Source organism: Kwoniella pini, chromosome 2 (genome assembly GCF_000512605.2).
Source record: "Kwoniella pini CBS 10737 chromosome 2, complete sequence".
Lineage (NCBI taxonomy): Eukaryota > Fungi > Basidiomycota > Tremellomycetes > Tremellales > Cryptococcaceae > Kwoniella > Kwoniella pini.
In genome coordinates, this window is record NC_091717.1 from 1927742 (window position 1) to 1946486 (window position 18745).

At 37.7% G+C, this 18745-nt stretch overlaps 5 protein-coding genes across 5 annotated transcripts; 1 reads left to right on the top strand and 4 right to left on the bottom strand.

Annotated features, from left to right (window-relative positions):
* Window positions 1-39: 39 nt before the first annotated feature.
* I206_102060 (uncharacterized protein) lies at window positions 40-2371 on the bottom strand (the record flags this gene model as incomplete). The annotated part of the gene is made up of 6 exons (XM_019158546.1): window positions 40-1230; window positions 1307-1421; window positions 1491-1546; window positions 1622-1697; window positions 1757-1955; window positions 2032-2371. 6 exons carry the CDS (start codon window positions 2369-2371, stop codon window positions 40-42), a joined length of 1977 nt encoding a protein of 658 aa, XP_019008292.1.
* A 497-nt stretch (window positions 2372-2868) lies between these two features.
* Window positions 2869-7483, bottom strand: I206_102061 (uncharacterized protein; the record flags this gene model as incomplete). The annotated part of the gene is made up of 16 exons (XM_019158545.2): window positions 2869-2924; window positions 2996-3480; window positions 3544-3866; window positions 3923-4027; window positions 4091-4132; window positions 4209-4277; window positions 4337-4426; window positions 4491-4561; window positions 4632-4900; window positions 4962-5203; window positions 5265-5335; window positions 5403-5561; window positions 5640-5757; window positions 5832-5933; window positions 5996-6213; window positions 6283-7483. 16 exons carry the CDS (start codon window positions 7481-7483, stop codon window positions 2869-2871), a joined length of 3621 nt encoding a protein of 1206 aa, XP_019008291.2.
* A 1803-nt stretch (window positions 7484-9286) lies between these two features.
* On the bottom strand, window positions 9287-11563 carry I206_102062 (uncharacterized protein; the record flags this gene model as incomplete). The annotated part of the gene is made up of 9 exons (XM_070202498.1): window positions 9287-9547; window positions 9655-9795; window positions 9890-10203; window positions 10283-10305; window positions 10546-10763; window positions 10844-11009; window positions 11117-11265; window positions 11394-11416; window positions 11512-11563. The coding sequence occupies 9 exons, from the start codon at window positions 11561-11563 to the stop codon at window positions 9287-9289; spliced, it is 1347 nt and encodes a 448-aa protein (XP_070058599.1).
* Window positions 11564-12222: 659 nt separating this feature from the next.
* Window positions 12223-13793, bottom strand: I206_102063 (uncharacterized protein; the record flags this gene model as incomplete). The annotated part of the gene is made up of 10 exons (XM_019158543.1): window positions 12223-12463; window positions 12536-12700; window positions 12765-12909; window positions 12961-13018; window positions 13082-13159; window positions 13217-13223; window positions 13286-13370; window positions 13438-13617; window positions 13680-13709; window positions 13763-13793. 10 exons carry the CDS (start codon window positions 13791-13793, stop codon window positions 12223-12225), a joined length of 1020 nt encoding a protein of 339 aa, XP_019008289.1.
* Window positions 13794-14167: 374 nt separating this feature from the next.
* On the top strand, window positions 14168-17330 carry I206_102064 (uncharacterized protein; the record flags this gene model as incomplete). The annotated part of the gene is made up of 6 exons (XM_019158542.1): window positions 14168-15379; window positions 15480-15772; window positions 15846-16466; window positions 16557-16758; window positions 16858-17054; window positions 17201-17330. The coding sequence occupies 6 exons, from the start codon at window positions 14168-14170 to the stop codon at window positions 17328-17330; spliced, it is 2655 nt and encodes an 884-aa protein (XP_019008288.1).
* Between the last annotated feature and the right edge of the window lie 1415 nt (window positions 17331-18745).

Sequence of the window (18745 nt, forward strand, 5' to 3'; positions counted from 1 at the left end):
CACTTTTTTTTTTTTTTTGGTTTTTTTAAACAATACCCCTTAAACCTGAATTAGATTTCTTTTATAATTAAATTGTTTAGGATTATTAATAAAGAAATCCATTTGTTCTTTTCTATAATCATCTTTAAATACTGTAATATTATTAGATTTTAATCTTAAAATATTTTTTGAATTTCCATCATAAGTTGGCCAATTTGTTATATTACTGAAAGTACTATTACTAGTATTAATACCAGAAGGTGAATTAGGATTATTATAATAAGCAAAATTTAACCAATAATTCATTATTATATTTGAAAATTGTTCATCTTCAGATGTATAATTATTACCAAAAGAATTTAAAGTAAGATTTAATCCTGGAATTGTTGCACCAAAAACAAAAGGAATTTCACTTGAATGATAAATACCTAAAGAAGGATCTACACCATTTGTTAATTGTTCAAATTGATATGTCCAAATTTGATTTAATCCATTATCATTTGATTTTTCTAAAAAATATCTTCTATTTGCTTGAAATTGTGAATCACCTATAATTGCAGAAATTTGTTTATATGCTGATGATTTTCCAAAAGTTTCATTTCCTGTATCAAATGGTGAACCTAAAGAAGCAATATCTGGATATAAAGTGAATAATTGAGAAATAGTTGTATTATCAGGATCAACTGGTTCTAGAATATTGATGAGTTGTATACCTAAAGCAGTTGAATCGATAAATGAAGGTACAAATGCTGTACCTTCATCTTTGTTGTTCCCTGAGATGAAAGGGATTTTGGCGAATTTACCTTGGGAGAGAAGAGTATGAGGTGAATCAGGTATTAAATCTCCATCGATCGTTGGTGCATAAACAAATCCGGAGAATAATATATTCTGCTTGACAGCCAATTGACCTTTCAACAATGCTTCAGCTGGGAGGGCTTTAAGACATTCATATCCTGTCAAAGCGGTTGAGCTTGAGTTCGATCCTGTAGAAGGAACAGATGAAGTTGTTGCATTTCCAGAGGAAGAAGTGGAATTAGCTGATGAGGATGATTGTGCAGTTGTTTGACCCGAGCAATTGGTCACTTGAAGTAAGTATTGATAGGCATCTTCCCATGTTGATGCTGTGGGTCCGATGGGAGCAGTAGATTGAGCACCCGATTCCATAATGGCTCCTTTAAAGGTGTTTATGTTTTCGTCGAGGTATAAGAGGGAAATGGCAATCGCTCCGGCGGATTCACCAAATACGGTTACCTAGGAATATCGTAAGCCAAACGGCCGCAAAAAGGCAGAGCACCCTCATCTTGGATTCGGAAAGCACGATACTTACTTGGTCTGGATTACCACCGAAAGCCCAAATATTCTCTTGAACCCATTCCAAACCTTTCTTGATATCCTTTAATCCAAGATTTGCTGCCCCATTCTCAGCGAAACCTGAGCCGGATCTTTGAGTGATGCATCAGCGAATTGCGAAAGCTGTAGAATGGATCATTCGTCAGGCAGAATTGACTCACGGCCAACCAAAAGTACCTAGTCGGTAATTGAGAGCGACAAAAATGAATGGACGATTCTGACAGAAAAGAAATTACCAACCTGTCAGATCACTCATCCAGCGCGGGAAACCAAAAAGCCAAGAGGTACTCACAGTTTTTTCTGCGAAAGCTTCTAATAGAGTGGCATTATATAAATTGGCTGAACCACTTGTGAAGCTTCCACCATAGCTATGACGAGCACGGTTTTAATCAGCAAATTATCAGGCCAAGGGTGATAGTGAACTCACACCCAAACCATGACAGGTAACCAAGTAGTTTGAGCATTAGCACCTTGAGGTGCAATTACATTCAAGAATAAGCAATCTTCGGATTGAATCTGAATAGTACTGGTTGGAGCTTGTAAACATGCCGGAGGTGGAGTTTGAGCAGTTACACTAAAATTGTAAATATAACTTTGAGGAGCTTCAAAACGTTTATCACCAGTAGCTAAGAGATTTCAATCAAAGAAATCAGCAATTAAAGATTATTTGATTATATTATTCGAAGTGAAATTATGATTTACGAGGTAAAGCAAATGGAATACCTAAATAAGCGTCTTGATTAAATTGAGGATAATTTAAACCTGTTATTTGAATTGGATTACCATTTGAAGTATCAGGATAAATAGTTACACTTGGATTAGTTGAAGTAGTTGTATTTGAAGGTACAGAAGTTGAATTTCCTGATATACTGGAACCTGTTGTTGTTGAAGAAGCTGCTGTAGCTGTACCAGTTGCAGTTGCACCGACAGCCGAAATTATACCACTAGCAGCTGAACTTATAGCTGAGGAAGGTTCAGCTTCTTGAGGAGCAGGAGCAGAGAATACGAACGGCAATAAGGGTAGAATCAATGTCCACTTCATCTTGAAGTCGTCTACGGAAGCAGTAGTAAAATTAAGCCCTTTTTGAATGATCCGACCTTCGAAGACGATGTAAGGAAGGTCAAGATGTTATATGATGCTTCTTGTGTAGTTGGATTTCAGTAGGGGAATTTGATTCATTACTAGGGTTGTATGGTATGAGCTCGTGACCGATTAACCGGGAAGAAGCTATTTTATATAATGTTATGTGATGTCACCGCCGCATGCCGGATTCACTTTACCGTAATTGCCGTGGTACCTGCACAATGCCCGAGCCGGTGTCAACGTATATAAGTTTCACATTTTACTATATCCATTCCATTCATGTATAAACATTAAAACAATTAAGGAGCCATATATATATAGATCATAGATAAATATGACTGATAGATCTAAATATATACTAAATGACAACTTTGAGATACTTCTTTAGATCGGCAGACAGAATTATATGGAATAACAATTTGATGACTCAAAATAACAATTTACAATTTTCTTCATCACATGTTATTTCCACTTAAATTCGGATCATAATTTGGTAAACCACCAACTATACCTGAATTTCAAGTATATTTAATATCAACAAATTGTTCAATAGTATCATGTAAAAAACCAAATATTACTCACCATCAATAAGTGCATTCCAATATTGTGAACTATTTCCACCTTGACCTTGAGCTATTAAACCTTGACCAATTCCAGAACCACCATTATTAGAAGTAGAAGGCATCATACTATAATTTACAGGGAATCCCATACTCATCATATTCACTTGAGGATTTAAAGGTCCTAAACCACTTTGATTTTGATATGAATCAGATGGAATTGTACCCATCATAGATCCTCCTGAAGCTAAAGAAGGATCCATCCAACCCATTGCACCTGAATTATCCAATCCTCCATCGGAAGGGTAAGTCATCCCTTCTTGAGGCAATTGTCCTCCAACATTAAAATTGATATTTTGCGAATTAGGTAATGAATCCATCTGTGTCAAAGAATTATTTCGGGTCGAAGAAGGTTGCAAAGGTTGATGTTGATATAGTCCTACACCATAATTCATGGCTTCCGTTCCAGGACCAAAAGAAGTGTTGGATTGCAACCAATGGTCTAGTCTACATTCGGAATTGCAAATTAGAACCAACTATTCAATTTCGAGGAAGATCGTGATCACTTACAATCGCTGAGGATGATCTTCTTCGGGACTCGTACCGACTCCAGGTGGCGTAGGTCCAAGACTGGTATTGTACGGACTTGCCCTGACATAACTTTGTGGAGAAATGGCAGGTAGAGGAACATGTCGCGGCCCGCCACTTCCATCGCTCGAATGAGGCGGAGTTGGATTTGGCGGTGCACCCATTGATGAACCAGATGGCGGTTTGGATGTTGATCTTTCAAATGAAGTATTATCCACTGAAAGTCGATTCGTGTGAGACGGTCCTGCCTTTTTAGCTTGTCTTTGGGTTTCCATTTGTTGAGCTCGTTGATGAAGCGTGTAGATCTGTTTACGGGTATCAGCCTTTGTCCTCCAGCATTCACAATAGATCTCCCGCTCACAATTGCAGCTTCTTTTTGAGAGAAATCATCCATTTTGGGATCGTGAGGATGCTGTTCCATGAAGCTCTGGATAATCTGCTTCATTTCCGCCGCTCTTGATGCGCGCTGTCATAGGACGTAGTATTAGCTATGTGCTGACGTATGGGTTTGAATGGGATTCCGACTTACCGGATCGATGATAATGCTTATACCAGCGATCATAGCGACATTCTAGACGAGCCAAGCGTCCCATCAGTCAAAAAATCTCACGATGAAGCGGTAAATCGACTTCATTGGCTATACTCACGAATTCTCGAAACGATCCACCTAAAAGCGTCTCGAAGAAATCCGGACAATCGATTTTGAACATTTGTCGCTATTCGTGAGTCCACACCTAGTCAGCCCAAGATTTATCTATAACCGCAGCAGACATACCAATTTATAATCTTTGATAGCAGCATCGAAACAAGCTTGTCTGGACAAAGCATATCTCGAGCTCCGCAATTTACGTAGTAGCCAAGGTCGCTAGGTTATCATTACCATCATCAGCATATCACTCAAGCTCGAATGAGGGCGGGTATATACTAACATGAAGAATGATAGTGAAATGTAGAATCTCAGTTTGAATATAATACCTATGAATAGGTAAGAACCATAATTCTATCCCAAATGCGCCGGTCAGCATACTTCGTCTCCTTGATGAGCTGTGATCATGAAATTGCCAACTCACTCTTATCGTACGATTTGTCTGGAGTCAACATTTTATAAGTAGGAGGCAAATCCTCTACGAACTGTTTAAATTCCGCATCTAAGGCTTCTACGTCTTTATAGGAAGAACTTTGACCTGAGAGTCGTTGGAAATGCTGAGTGACTTTGGCCACAAGTTTACCTAAACCACCTCTTAGTATAAGATACGTTGCGAAAGTAGGTTCAGACATGGGTTGAGGAGTGGCTTTCTTATTATCTCGCAGAGCCGATAAATCAATATTTGATGGTGGTCTACCATATTACGATTAACTTTGTCGTTCGAGGTTATTGCAATGATCGTAAATACACTTACAAGGTATCAGCAAAGTTGATATCAATAGCAGTTGGTCTGCCCAAAAGACAAGAATATGTAGCGTCCGCATGGATTAGGTACGACCATAATCTCCTTCTGTATTCAGTGACATATGGATCAAGTCCCAATTTCGTACCATCTCGATGCAGACCCAAAGCTTGTCCAATCGTGAGAGCGTAACGAAATTCTGCCCATCCTTCGGCTAATCGTCTTTCGTGCATCAATACCAAGTACAATCCGGTCTACAGAGCAGCTCATCAGCAATCTTGGGTGACATAATCGGATTATAAGTAGTGGACATACACAGATTCGCGTTTCCACAAGGTGTAGATTTTCAGCTTTGACAGCACTAGCGATGTTTATGGCAGTTTTGGCTGTGGTATAGCATGGAATGTCAACTTTTGAGAATTACTGCGTTCACTTGAGATGATTTATGCTCACAATTCCAATAATACCTCAAACTAGTTGTTCGCTTTTCTTGCTCATTTCCAACCAGCTCGTCTGGAGCTACTCTCGTAGACAGTGCGAATACGATAAAGACCAACGGTAAAGCAAGTACAGCACCAGCACCGCTGTTACGAGTGTACACCGATTCGATAGCTAATGGCACACGTCATATTAGAACAAAATCTATCACAACCGAGGACAAACTTCTTTGCCCTCAGCTATATCACTCACCAATCCGGAAAAGATGTTCATCGATAGGATACCTAACGTAATTGACTTTATCAAAGAACCATTGTGTAATCTTTTCTGCTAAATCTCGAGGCGGTAAATCCTTCAAAAGTTTAGTCATCTGCAATCAGAAAATCCCCATTATAAGCTGAGTATATCAATGTCATACAAGCTGGTTGAGGAGATAGGACTCACCTTGGCAGGATTAAGACCGCAATCATTGAACAATTTTGAAAGTTGTTCTGCGGGTGTACCATGATAATCCAGACCCAGGGGCACAGGTCCAGTGATATGTAGCTACATCAATACTGATTTCAGCCAACAATGAAAGTAGCGGAGCTGTCACATTATTGACTCACTGATTGAGGTAAAGGGTTTCTACTTCCCGTTTCTCTATCCAAACCTCCAACTACTCCATCTTCACTGTCCGGTCCATTATCTCCATCCCATTCTACCGAACGTTCTTTCCTTGACAACGTAGAAGCAGTCTCCGGTCTATTTTCTATTTTCTTCTCGTCTTCTGAATCTAGGGGAAGTTCTGCTGATAATGGAGGAGGGGATGTAGCAGGCGCGTGATCTGCAATGTAGTCATGTAAGCTGAAATGATACCCCTTTTATGTAACAATCGTTGATTATAGAAACTTACTAATTCGCCAATCTCTTAAAGCTTTACCTTCTACACCTTCCACTCGATTTACAACAGCATTTACCATAGCTTCCAATCTAGCTACTCTGACACTGATTGTAGGTAACATTGAAGGTGGTCTACTTGTCATCGTTTGAGCAGAAGTTGTAATAGTTGAAATATCCCCATCTTTCTTAGTTGTAATACTAGGTGAAGGTTTAGCTGATGAATTTTCAAGTTTTATATTTTTTCCTCCAGGTGGTGTAGTAGGTCTTGAATAAGGTACACATAATTCTGGTACTCTTCTAGCTACACAATGTTGACATGGTGTTTCTCTATTACATTTTTGTTTTCTTTTTGCACATTCAGCACAAGAAAGTGCAACTCTTCTTTTCTTTTTCTTTTGAGCTTGTGATTGTGATCCACCATCATTATCTTCTTTACCAGAAGAGGGTGCAGCGTGTTTCCCTTTATTATGATTACCACTACTTCCTGCTGCAAGTGGTATTGATTCTTCATTTATAGGTGAATCTTCAAAATGTCCACCACGTCCAGGTGCTGTACTTTGAGAAACTAAACTTTCTCTTCTACTCATTCCAGGTGATATTTCCCTATTATCCACAACCCAATGAGGTGCATGATTACCTGTAACAGGATTGATAAGATGAGCTGGTTTTGAAGGTGAATCTCTATAAGAAGAAGTCTGTTGATGACTAAAATGTGATGGTAAAGAAGTTGATCCTGATCCTCTTGCATTTGACATAGTATATGATCCAGGTGAAGGTACGTCCCAACCTGAAGTAGGGTGTGATCTTGGATTTGAATGTTGTAAATCTACTAAAGATGGTAATCTATTTCCTGTTGTATCTCTAGGTGAAGGTCCAGAATTTGTTGAATTCCAACCTCCTGAAGATGATTTTGTTCTAGAAGAAGTAGGTCTATCTAATCCATTTGATACCCAACTTTGAGGATCTGTAAGTCCACCACTAGGTGATTGAACGTGATTATCCCTTCCGTATCCTGGGGAACTTCCAAAGGAATGACTCATTGGTGAATTTGCAGAAGGGATAGGAGGTGGAAGATAAAAAGAAGATGAAGGTCGGCCTGTTGATGATGAAGTTGATCCATTTAATGAAGATAAAGGGGGTGGTGGAGGTGGTGGATACCTTGAAGAATTTGAAGAAGGATGATCATCAGGAATAGTACTATTATTTCGATGCATCGCGGGAGATTTTATTTTAGTCGTGGTAGTCTCGTTTCATCCGCACAGGGATAAAGCGGGAACCTTTTGTAAGGGCGTTTTTTAAGCTATGCTGAAGGGTAGATATAACGGCCAGACCGAAGTATATAAGGAATACTCCACTGAGGGCGTTGTAAGATCTATAAGCAGATATGACTTTTTAAGTCTATTGGCGTTGTTTTTGATACACGATTAAGATGGATTCCTTCTCGTTTCTACAAAAATGATAAATTCCAGATCTAAAATCAAGTCGGGTCGAAATGGAAATTTAATAACGTGGTATTTTAACTTTAATGTTATATATTTATCTAATTTGCCCGTGTATTTGCGCGGTGGTACACCTTATAAGGACTAACTCACAACGAAACAGAGTTTATGCTTTGGAATTATTATTGAAATGAGCTTGAAAAGAGCGGCATATGATCGTCAAGTAATATCGATTATTGTGTTGGAGTATTTACAGTATAGAGGTATTTGCGTTGTCGCTTGAAAGGTACCTAGGGCTCCGATCGAGATGATATTGATGGTAGTCAGGTATAATCCAAGTGGGGAGATTAAATGATATTGATCAAAACTCTGATGAAATAATACTTCAAGAAAGAATGACAATGATTTCTTGGAAATGTAAGTTCGTATGTTAAAGAAGACATGTGTAAGTTATGCAATTTCATCAATCGGACATAATTATAAAACCTAAATTTAACATGAAAGAATCGGTTCTTCTTCTTTCTTCCTATCCATCCCAATTCTACTACTAATAACACTATACGAATATACGAATTGAACGGTCGTACCTTAGTTTATATATCCTATCCTTGGAATTCATTTACTAACCGAGCCGAGCTCAAAATATAAGAAAAAAAACCTGAACTAAAAACACATTCCATCTTTATTACATAAGTATAATTTCTTTTTAACCTATCAACGTGTGCTTTCTCTCAGTTAAAATGATACAGCGATTATCAAGTTACCTTGATAACATCGGTGGCTGCTCTCAAATTGTATAGACAAAAAAAAAGGATCGTCCCGACAAAGAAGGAATTCCAGGTTTGCTTCCAATCGGTCATTTAGAGAAAGTAAAAAAAGGGAGAAAAGGAGAAAATATAAGAGATAAGGTTTAAGAGGCGTCAATCTTCCCTTGTTTTTGGATTAGAAATTTTCCGTGGGGCAATTCTTTCAAATGAATCTGTTTGACGATTAAAAAGCCCAACGAGTATAACGAGTATATCGCCAAAGTCATTATCCGAGAACCGTACTTTAACAGTTTATTCTTGTTCTCGAAATAAACCGATATCTGCCGATAATTCCAAATCCATTTTCAAAGTGAAGACGTCTTAAATAATATGAATGAAATCTACCGATTTAATTGCGGCAATGGAAATGTGAACCCGCATTCTGGGGAAGAATAGGTGAAACAAAGAAAAAATACGTAAATGCTAACGAAGAATTCGGAAAAGAATGAGTGTTTAGATCACGCTTTTATGTACAAAATCTGGAATAAAAACAGCATAATGACGTGATTCCAATGAAAGATGAGGGAGGCTAATAAATCATTTTCTTCAATTAGGGTCATTCACTTACTGTGGCACCTATGTTTATCATTTAGCTGAGACAATCACATTTTGACCCGGAATCATTCGATAAAACAGCATAACAAGGAAGCGGACTGCGATGTAATTGGTTTTCTTCATGATGTATAGCAAATAGTGTGATGGGAAAATAATGTAAGGACTTGATGGAATTCTGGGCGTGTCACGCAAATAGGTATATAACAGATATCATGTCTTATAAATTACCATTATCGATCGATTTTTCGATGATTTCAAATGTAGTTGGTATAGGTAAAGGTACTTCAACATTCCAACCTTCATGATCTAATACAATTCCTCTATCCTTTTTGGACCTTTCAGATTTAGTTCTAAGTAATGTCTTTCCAGATGGTACAGCAGATTTATAACTTTCTCTATCGTCTTCAATTTGATTTCTATCATAATAAGGAATTTTATCGTTGTCATTTGAATCATAATCTATCCATTGACTCAATGGCTATCAAGCGTGAGAATAACATTGAATCAGTCATTCATAATATGCCCTACACTTTCAATTGTAGCGGAAAAAAAGTTTAGACTAAAATCGGTCAAAAGATGACTTACAGCGATAATTGAAAGAGGAATATCAGGATAATCTGAATATATAGGAGTAGACAATGGAGAAGAAGTATGTCGAGTATGTGTTCTTCTATCCTTACCTCCTCCATATGTATAAGCTGATGGAGGCGGAGGGATATATGTTGACTGGTTTGCAAAGTCAGAACAAAGATGTGATCCACACCCATCAGAATTCATGAAGGGATCAATAGAAAAAATCAAGGTGCTCAGCTCAACTTACCTCCGAAACCAGTTTATCTATTGTGATTCTCACACTACCATCTTTCGAATTATCTTTTCCTGTCTTAACACTTCTAGTACCAGTCCCACTTCCACTTGCTGATGAAGTAGTATAAGTACTGTAAGAATCACTAAATGGGATTAAACCTTTTTTAGAAATCGGTGGTGATTTATAATAAACAGAGGATGAATTCTGTAATCTTATATCACCTTCTTGATCAGAACAATTCAAATAATTGGATAATTTGATCAAAGATAATAAGGATAAGATGAAAATGGAAGAAAGTGAATTGAATATTGGCTTAGATGCATTGGCTATTAAACACAGGATGATCAATGTTACAATTTGTTTAAGAGATGGGGATGTTCAAATTCTAAAGTAAAGCTCACTTACCTAAGGAAGGAATTTCGATACAACTATATGAGAGGAATATAACGAGATTAAGAATGGGTAGTATCCTTATGTAAAGATTACAATTAACTCATATATCCTTATTTTGAAGGGATCAGAATAAAATGAATTTACAAAGCCTGATAAACAATCCTCAATTTCCGACTTTTATTATACTCACTTTACAATTTTATTGAATAAATCACTATTTTACTATTATTAATACTTGAAACCAATTCAATTAGATAAAAAACAAAGGAATGTACATACAAGTAATTAATAAAAATATATATTGAAAAATCATTAAACCTGTCCAAATTCTTAAAAATATACTTTGAATTTTTATCCAATTTTTAATTAAATATAATGAAGAAACACTAGATTGAGGAATTTGATAAGTAATTAAACAAATTATAATAATAATTATTAAATTAATTATAATTGATAATATCAAAGGTATAATAAATCGTTTTTTAGTATTCATCTGTATTGGATGATATTAGCTATAAATATTCGAAACTTATTCATATATAGTTAAAAGAATTTTAGAAATTTTTTACTAACTTTTTTATAAAGTATTAATATTCCATAAATTATATTTATTATATTTAAAATACCAATAAATATAATTGATATTATATTTAATCGAGATTCATAAATTGATATAATTGAATAATCTAATATGAAAATAATTTGATAAATTTGATTAATTGATATACTTAATCGTATACTATATTTCAAAAATTCAAAAGAGAATGAAGATTCAGCTTTTCTCTCATATTCTTTTTAAATTTCAATCTAATCTAAACAATAGAAATTAAAATTATAAAACTTTACATTAAAATAATAAAACTAATTCCTATAATTACTTTTATCCTTTCATAAAGTTGTTTCCAATTTTCTACAAAACCAAAAAAATTCCAAATTTTTGATAATAAAAAACCTAATAAAATTGATTCGATAATTAAACTCCAAATTGAACACCACTTTTGATCAAAATTAAAAAAATAAAAATAAAAACAGAAAAATTCATTTAATCATTCATTCAATTAGTCAATCATCCTTCTGGAAAACATCTGTTTTTCAACATAAAAAGAATAACAAGTTAACTTACAATTAAATTATCATGATCCGTTCCTAATACTTGTAATAATATTAAATTCAAATAAGCTTTATCTCCATTTTTTGTATTTTCTTCATTTAATTGAATATTTTAAAAGTGTAAAGCCCACTATAATTAGCAAAATTCGATATTTCAATTGAGAAGGATTTCTTTGTTATCATAATTCAATCAAATGAGACAGTATTAGAAAGATTGTATATCGAGATGTAGATCAAAAATAAAAAAATAATTAAATGATAAACATGTATTCTAGATAGAAAGGCAACAATCTCATACCACCGCTCGGCATAAATGATCTAAACCACTTATTTAGCTTTTTCTTTGTTAATTCAACCGAATATATGAATAAGAAGGACATCCGTTAGTATACATACGACTACACAAGCACTGATGGTATCACCTGACTAATCGCAAGAGCTCAGTGAAAGAATAGGAATCGTATTCCTTTGTCCGAAGGAAGAGGTGGAAGGATCCCAGATGTGTCCAAGAAGGATAAGTGAGCGAGAACGAACATCGCCGAAGCCCAAAACCGGGATGCGAATAAAATCAAGAGTAAAGTCGATTACACGGAATGTTTGTGTTTGTGATTATCATTATATGCATCGCATCATGTCGGACGCTTCAGACATAGGAATCTAGAAAATATCGGAGACCGCAAAATCCGAGCGTTGTATGTCGAAGAAGTTGATTGTTGTGTATACGCGATTGTGTGTAAGTGTATGTGTGCGAATGAGTGAATCTGCGTATGTGTCCTGTCTACCTACCCTGTTAATAGATCTAGCTTCTATTGTATTCCAATTGTTCTTGAGATGTAATAAACCTATAACCCTTTATTGAAATAAACTGGTCCTTCGTATTCCTTGAACCTGTTCTCCAGTTTGGAAGGTTGCGTTTCTGCCTTTTGTGGGAAATAAGCAATTGCAGGAGGTAAGAATAAACCCAATGATAATCCAATAAGAGTTAATTGAGTGACACTTGAAATTACATTTCCTTTAGGTCCGGCAAATGTTCCTCGACGAGACAGGATAGTCATTATCATTGGCGGAAGAATTAACGTTGGGCTAGTCACGGCGTATCTTCAATTTCGGAATCACACAATTTCCGCAGAAGAGAATACCAGTGGGTTGACTCACACATTGGTAAATACTCTACTTGCGGCACTTTGCATCACAGCCATTTGACCTGCTTTAGGTGATTTACCAAGAACCTCTTTTTGCTCACTACCATCAACTGGATCTCGAGTGAGCTTGAAAACTTCTACACCATCTCTCATTTCTTTCCACCGGATACATGAGATACTGGTAATCCAGTCAGCGCAACATTAAATTGACCAGCATCGTCCCATTCAGAGCTGCAACTCACTTGACAACACCCGCAGAAGCGACACTAGCGAATGGTACCAATTTACCCAAGATTTCTTTAGTTGCAGGAGCTACTCGTAGTCTAGGGACCAGCCGGCTTAGCGATACAGCAAGGAATACTGAGGTGAATGTCGCTGCCAAGTATGCTATATAAGAGTGTCAGCGGAGAAATTACTCGATGAGAATGTGTAGCTAACCTGTACCGATTTCTTGAGGTGTCATTTCGATCGATTTGTTGGCATTGCTGAAATTCACCTGTTTAACAGGGTCAGAATACAGAGTGTATTAGAAAGGAAAGAAATGCGAGAATCAACTCACAGCCACGTTAAGTGTTTGATTTGCCCATTGCCAGAATATAACGCTCTTCAAACTCGGGTTGGGCATCAACATACCGGCCTAGAAAGCAGGAATCAGTCGTCGACTATTAGGTAGAGCTCGCGTCAATCGACTAACACATATTCTGCAATGAGAAATGCGACGTCAGCTTCAACTCGCGAGACTGATGGTCAGAAATATACTCACATCAAGTTGGTGGGTACGAAAGCAGACATCCTAAAAGGCAATGGTACAGGTTTACCCGTATCAGGGTGTATTGACGAGTTTACCACTTTGTGTGTTTGATTTATCAGCACGTCTTCGATTGCTTCGGTGAGTGTCTATGAGCGAGAACTCACGTTGCTTAGCATTATCATATGCTTCTTTTTGTTGCTGATTTACCCAGTACCCTTGTCTGCCGGATTCTTTTATTTTGCTCTCGAAATGGGTAACATTTTTTTGAGCCTGCTCTAATTGTGCAGAAGATGCAAGTAAGGTCAGAGGTGAAGTTGTGGAGTAGAAATAAGCCAGTCGGCCACCTATATTGAGACAAAATTTCAGCAGATAGCCATAACGTTTCTTATTTGGTAACTCTACATACCGTACGAGGAAAGATCAAATCGAGGCTTAGCTAGTTGCAAAGTGTTAGCTTAGTTTTGTCTTTGGAAGGGTGGAAAGACTCACAGATATCGTAAAGACCAGGTTGTTGGCTCATATCGAAGAGTGTGTGATCTTATCGATTAGCCAAAAAAGAGGATAGTAGCTGAATTGTTCACGATAACACAATGAATCCGAACAATGAAAAAGTTGAAAACCCAAACCAACCCACAAAGATGGTTGAATGCAGGAACGGGTCATAGCGCTAGTTTAAAATGGGTGTATCCCAGGAACGAGCATAACCACGTGTTATGATTCCGGTCTAACGATAAGCTGCAGTAACCTGTGTGTCGCCATAATAACATCATATAGAGAATATACCCGGCCCGTGCTCAAGTAACCATTATCAATTATCATTTCATTCCAATAGCCAACATTCTTGCATATCACCTTTTATTATGAGCAACATGACATAGCCAAAAAGTTATCAACATGAGCATTACACCAAATCTACCTCAACTAACGACAACACCTCCTCCCGCAGACCTCAATCCTCCACGTCGTAGATTCGGCTCTTTCAATAGCAGTAATCCCAACAAACCCAATGGTAACAACCGGAACAATCGACCTTCATCTTCCTCATCTAATCATTCTAATTCATCCTCGACTGCTCTTGTACCACCTCCCATAAGCGTTCAACGTACTCGATCAACTTCATCTGCTTCATCAACGGGATCAGGTGGGAACACTCTGACTAATTCACCTTTCATACCACAACAAAGTCATGGTCAACAAGGTGGACCACCAGCTTTTGATATCGGTTTAGCCGCTGATAAAGCTCAGCAATGGTTATCCACTTGGGCACCAAGAGGTGAAGGTCGATCTAGAGAGTTCCTTGCCAACACTTTAAATGGAGTAGCCAACGTCGCTTCGCAAGTGTCGAATAACTTGAATAGAGACGGTTTCGGATCAAGATCAAATAGTTTCGCTTCTAATAGTGGTCAAGCTCCAGTCATTATACCACCGACTGAAAGTCAAGGAAGTAACACATCGACCTCTAATTCTCCCGAAGATACTAGATATGGTTCTGCTTTTGGCTTATCAGTCTCGCCATCACCGTCCCCGGGGCCGGGTAACACTTTCACTCTTCCCCAAGCGCCCAGTATAAACCATACTACATCAACACCAGCTTTGGTCACTAAGAAGATCTTGCAACCTGCCAATTTAGCCAGACTAGGTCACTCAAACTCCACTACATCAGCACCTACGACAAACAGCACATCAGCATTGACAGTGGGCATCGGTAAGATGAGTAATTCACCTAATTCCTCGAGTATACCGGGTGGTTTACCCAGAACAACTTCTTCAAACCTAGCTTCCACGTCCACAACGAATCTTCACGGTCCTTCACATCTAAATCCCAATGCTTCTTCTTCTAGCGTACCATCCGGTCATAGAAGGAACTCTTCCACCGCTTCTACGAGTCACCGACGAACCAGTTCATTCGGAATAGCTACGCTGAGCAGGTCTAGTAGTATAACCAAAACAAATACGAATATGAAGTCTGCTGGTATGCCCTATAAAGTCGGTTTTCAACCTCAAGGGGTGAGACACGACAGGACAGAAGAGTTCATGCAAGCTAGGAAAGCTACGGGCGAAGATAGAGAGCGGGAGGAGGGTAGACTGGGCAGAAGGTGGGCAAAGGTGAGTCGTCGATAGGTATGATAGAAACCAGCAGAGCACACGTTTTCCAATATCTCTGCTCTCGAGGTCCCGTGGATGTTGCTGAAGTGATTTTCATTAGCTTGTCGACCTACATTTCAATCCTACTGTACCCCTTCCAACATCGAACGTTCCCACTTTGACTCGATCTTCTTCGTCTACATTCTCAATATCGTCTCTAACTGGAAGTGGTAATGACAAGCGTCGGTCCTTACTGTCGATAGATGGAGCACTCGATGCGCTAAAGCCCAAAGAAGTTTGGAAGGGATTCAAAAATTCTGGACCCGGTGGAGAAGAAGGTAAGAAAAGGGCAGCTGAACAGGCAATAGTCAAATGGGAGGACGATAATGAGGTCAAGAAATGCAGGATATGCCAGTGAGTGGTGATTCTCAGCTTACTCTCTGACCTCCCGTCCTCGATAGCTGATCAATTTGGCTTACCTCTTTAGATCATCCTTTTCTTTGTCTAATCGAAAGCACCATTGTCGATTATGCGGTAAGATAGTCTGTTCTCTCCCGCCTACTCCGCCAGCACTCTTAGCAGTCCAAATCCAGCTATTCGCTCCTGCAAACCCTGACGCTACTACGACTACGTCTCAAGGCGGTCTGCCGCCAGGAACAAGGAGGGAGAAGTGTTCATTGCTTTTAGTAGCCGATTGGAAGACTGGAAGAGGCGAAGAAGTGGAAGAGGGGTTTGTGGGGTGGATGAAAATGGACGATCAGACTCCGGGCCAAGAGCAACAAATACTGAAAAATAATATTGATTCTAGAAGTTCCCGAATCAGGAAAGGTAGAGCTAGCACGAACTCCATATCATCGATCAACGAGTATGAAGAAGAGAATGGTAATGGAGAGAAAAGAGGTATTCCGCTACCACAACAACCTAAAGAAGTCCAAGTTAAAGGATGTAGAGTGTGTAGAGAATGTTGGGCTGTTGTCTCGCGTAAACAGAAAATGCAAGATAGGCAGAGAGTTACAGGTTTCGCAAGGCTATATTCCGCTTTAAGGGGACTACAAGGCGATATTGAGGAGTTGATGCCTGAATTCGAGAATCAATTGGCCGATCTAACGTAAGTACTTACTTCTCCTACTAGTCTTTCTGCACACATGCGGATTGCGTGATAAGAAGCCAATTTGACTGATTCGTGTAACAATCGTAGTGAATCTGATAACCCGCTCGAACCGTCTACCGAGACTCTACAAACGCACAAAGCACTATTGACTCTTCTTACGCAATATGAACACCTTTCAAAGAGGATAGGAAATTTACACTGTGATGAAGGATCAAGTCAAGCGGTAGTTCAATCTGCTGTAGCTAGAAGTGCGGCTGCATTCTTGGCTAGGGAAATGGTCAAATTACAGGTAAGTCTGGAAACATTTCTAAATTTGTGATTCCTTTCATAGAGGATTCATTCATATAAAATCTGTCGAGACTGACTGCTTTTGTTCGTCGTGTCGTAGACTTTGCAAAAGTTACAAAAGCGAGCAGCGAATGCGAAGCGCAAATCAATGAGGATACATGAATTATCCCTATCTGACTCCTTGAACGGATCGTTAGATGGAAGTGGATCTACTACTCCTACAAGTGAATTGGAAAGGGAAGTTGAGGATATCGCTGTGATACTTCAACCTCTTCTCGAACAGGAAGCTCAATTAGAGTGAGTCAACTCAGTCCTGAATCCATTTTAATCGCCCTTGTACATGCTCTTCGCCCCTCCTTCGTTTTGGGAGCCGTACGCATTAGTCATAAGAACGAGACTCGTGAAAGACATGGCCCACTAACTCAGTCTGAATTTGTCCGCAGGACATACATATCCGATGCGAACGCTCAGAGAAAATACGAAGATTCTAAAGCTCTCAACGAAGCTTTGAAAGAAATCAAATTGGAGATTGAACGGATCACACAAAGAACAAGTACAGCTACGATCAGATAAATCAATAACTCATCTTGGTATGATGGTGTAGAGCATTATGATTAGTGATATAAAATTTGTTTTGTTGTAGATTTCTTAGTGCGCATTAAAGAGAAAATATACTAAAATCTTGTCGGACTTGGAAGTTAAGTTGTACAGTATAATGTATATAGCTTTGTAGATGATATGAGAAGGATACATATCACATTATTTCATTATATGCAATTTTAATTTGATCTATCTCCTTCATAATATACATATATGAAACGTTAGTTAGGATATGCTTTTATATTAACATTTCATCCGGTCTATCCAATTTCATTTTCTCCCAACAGCCTGTATTGTCTATCAGCCTAATGCTCCTTATCAACTTTAAGACCGTAAGGACAGAAAACATACAGTCAACATTTTTCTCTTTTCACCTTGATCATTTTTATTTCTCCTCAACAACTCACCCTAGCCTTTAGCACTTTCTCTCTCCAATTTAATAGCTTTTGAAATTTCGTTGACTTGTCTTTTTATTTCTTCATTATCTTCAAGTAAGTCAGCCAACACAGTTGGAAGTTATCTTGCTTCATCAGGTTGAGAATATGATAATAATCATCTTGGTAATTCCTAAATTCCATATCAAGATTTCGGACTAATTACCTTAAAACAATAAAGCACCCAAAAAAAAACATCCAATTTCATATGATCCTGTTATTGTACATTGTCCTGTTGGATTGAAATATATTTCTTTTCAACTACATTCAATATTTATATATATATATATAAGTCAGTCATAATGAGTTTTTTTTTTTGTTTTTCTGTTTTCGGGATCTTTTAAGAGTAAGGATGAATGTTTAATTTTCATTTCTAAACTAAGAATTCACTACTCCTAAAGCTGCATTATCTATTCCAAATAAATAAAATCAAATTCCAGCAGTAGCTGAAATAGCTATAAGAAGTTTCGTTCCTCTAAGTTTAAGATAAGGCAATTTGCCAAATAGATACCACATTTGATACGATGTATTGTTAGTAGAGAATAACCGATTGAAAGAATATTATTACAAGATACCAAAGTTGGTAAATCTGATTTAATACTATATAATATCGAAAAAATCGAGGATCAAACGATTTTGATTGTTTGATTTTTGTTTACCCATTTCTCAATTCGATCGACATTTCACTTAAATAACCTAGTACAACTAGTACATCACAATATCTCATCATTCAAATCCGAATGGTCAAAAAATCCTAAAAACACTTAACTGAAAGAAAGAAAGTTAGTCACCCTTTCCCCTCTACCCTAAATATATAATGTTGCGTTGTTATTTCGGGATTCAGGAAAGGAAGGCCAAGGGGAAATTGACTTATACCGAGGTTGAAATTTATACTTTACCCAATTTTGCATAATCGTCATGCTTAAAATGACCTAATCTCAGCACTTAAACATA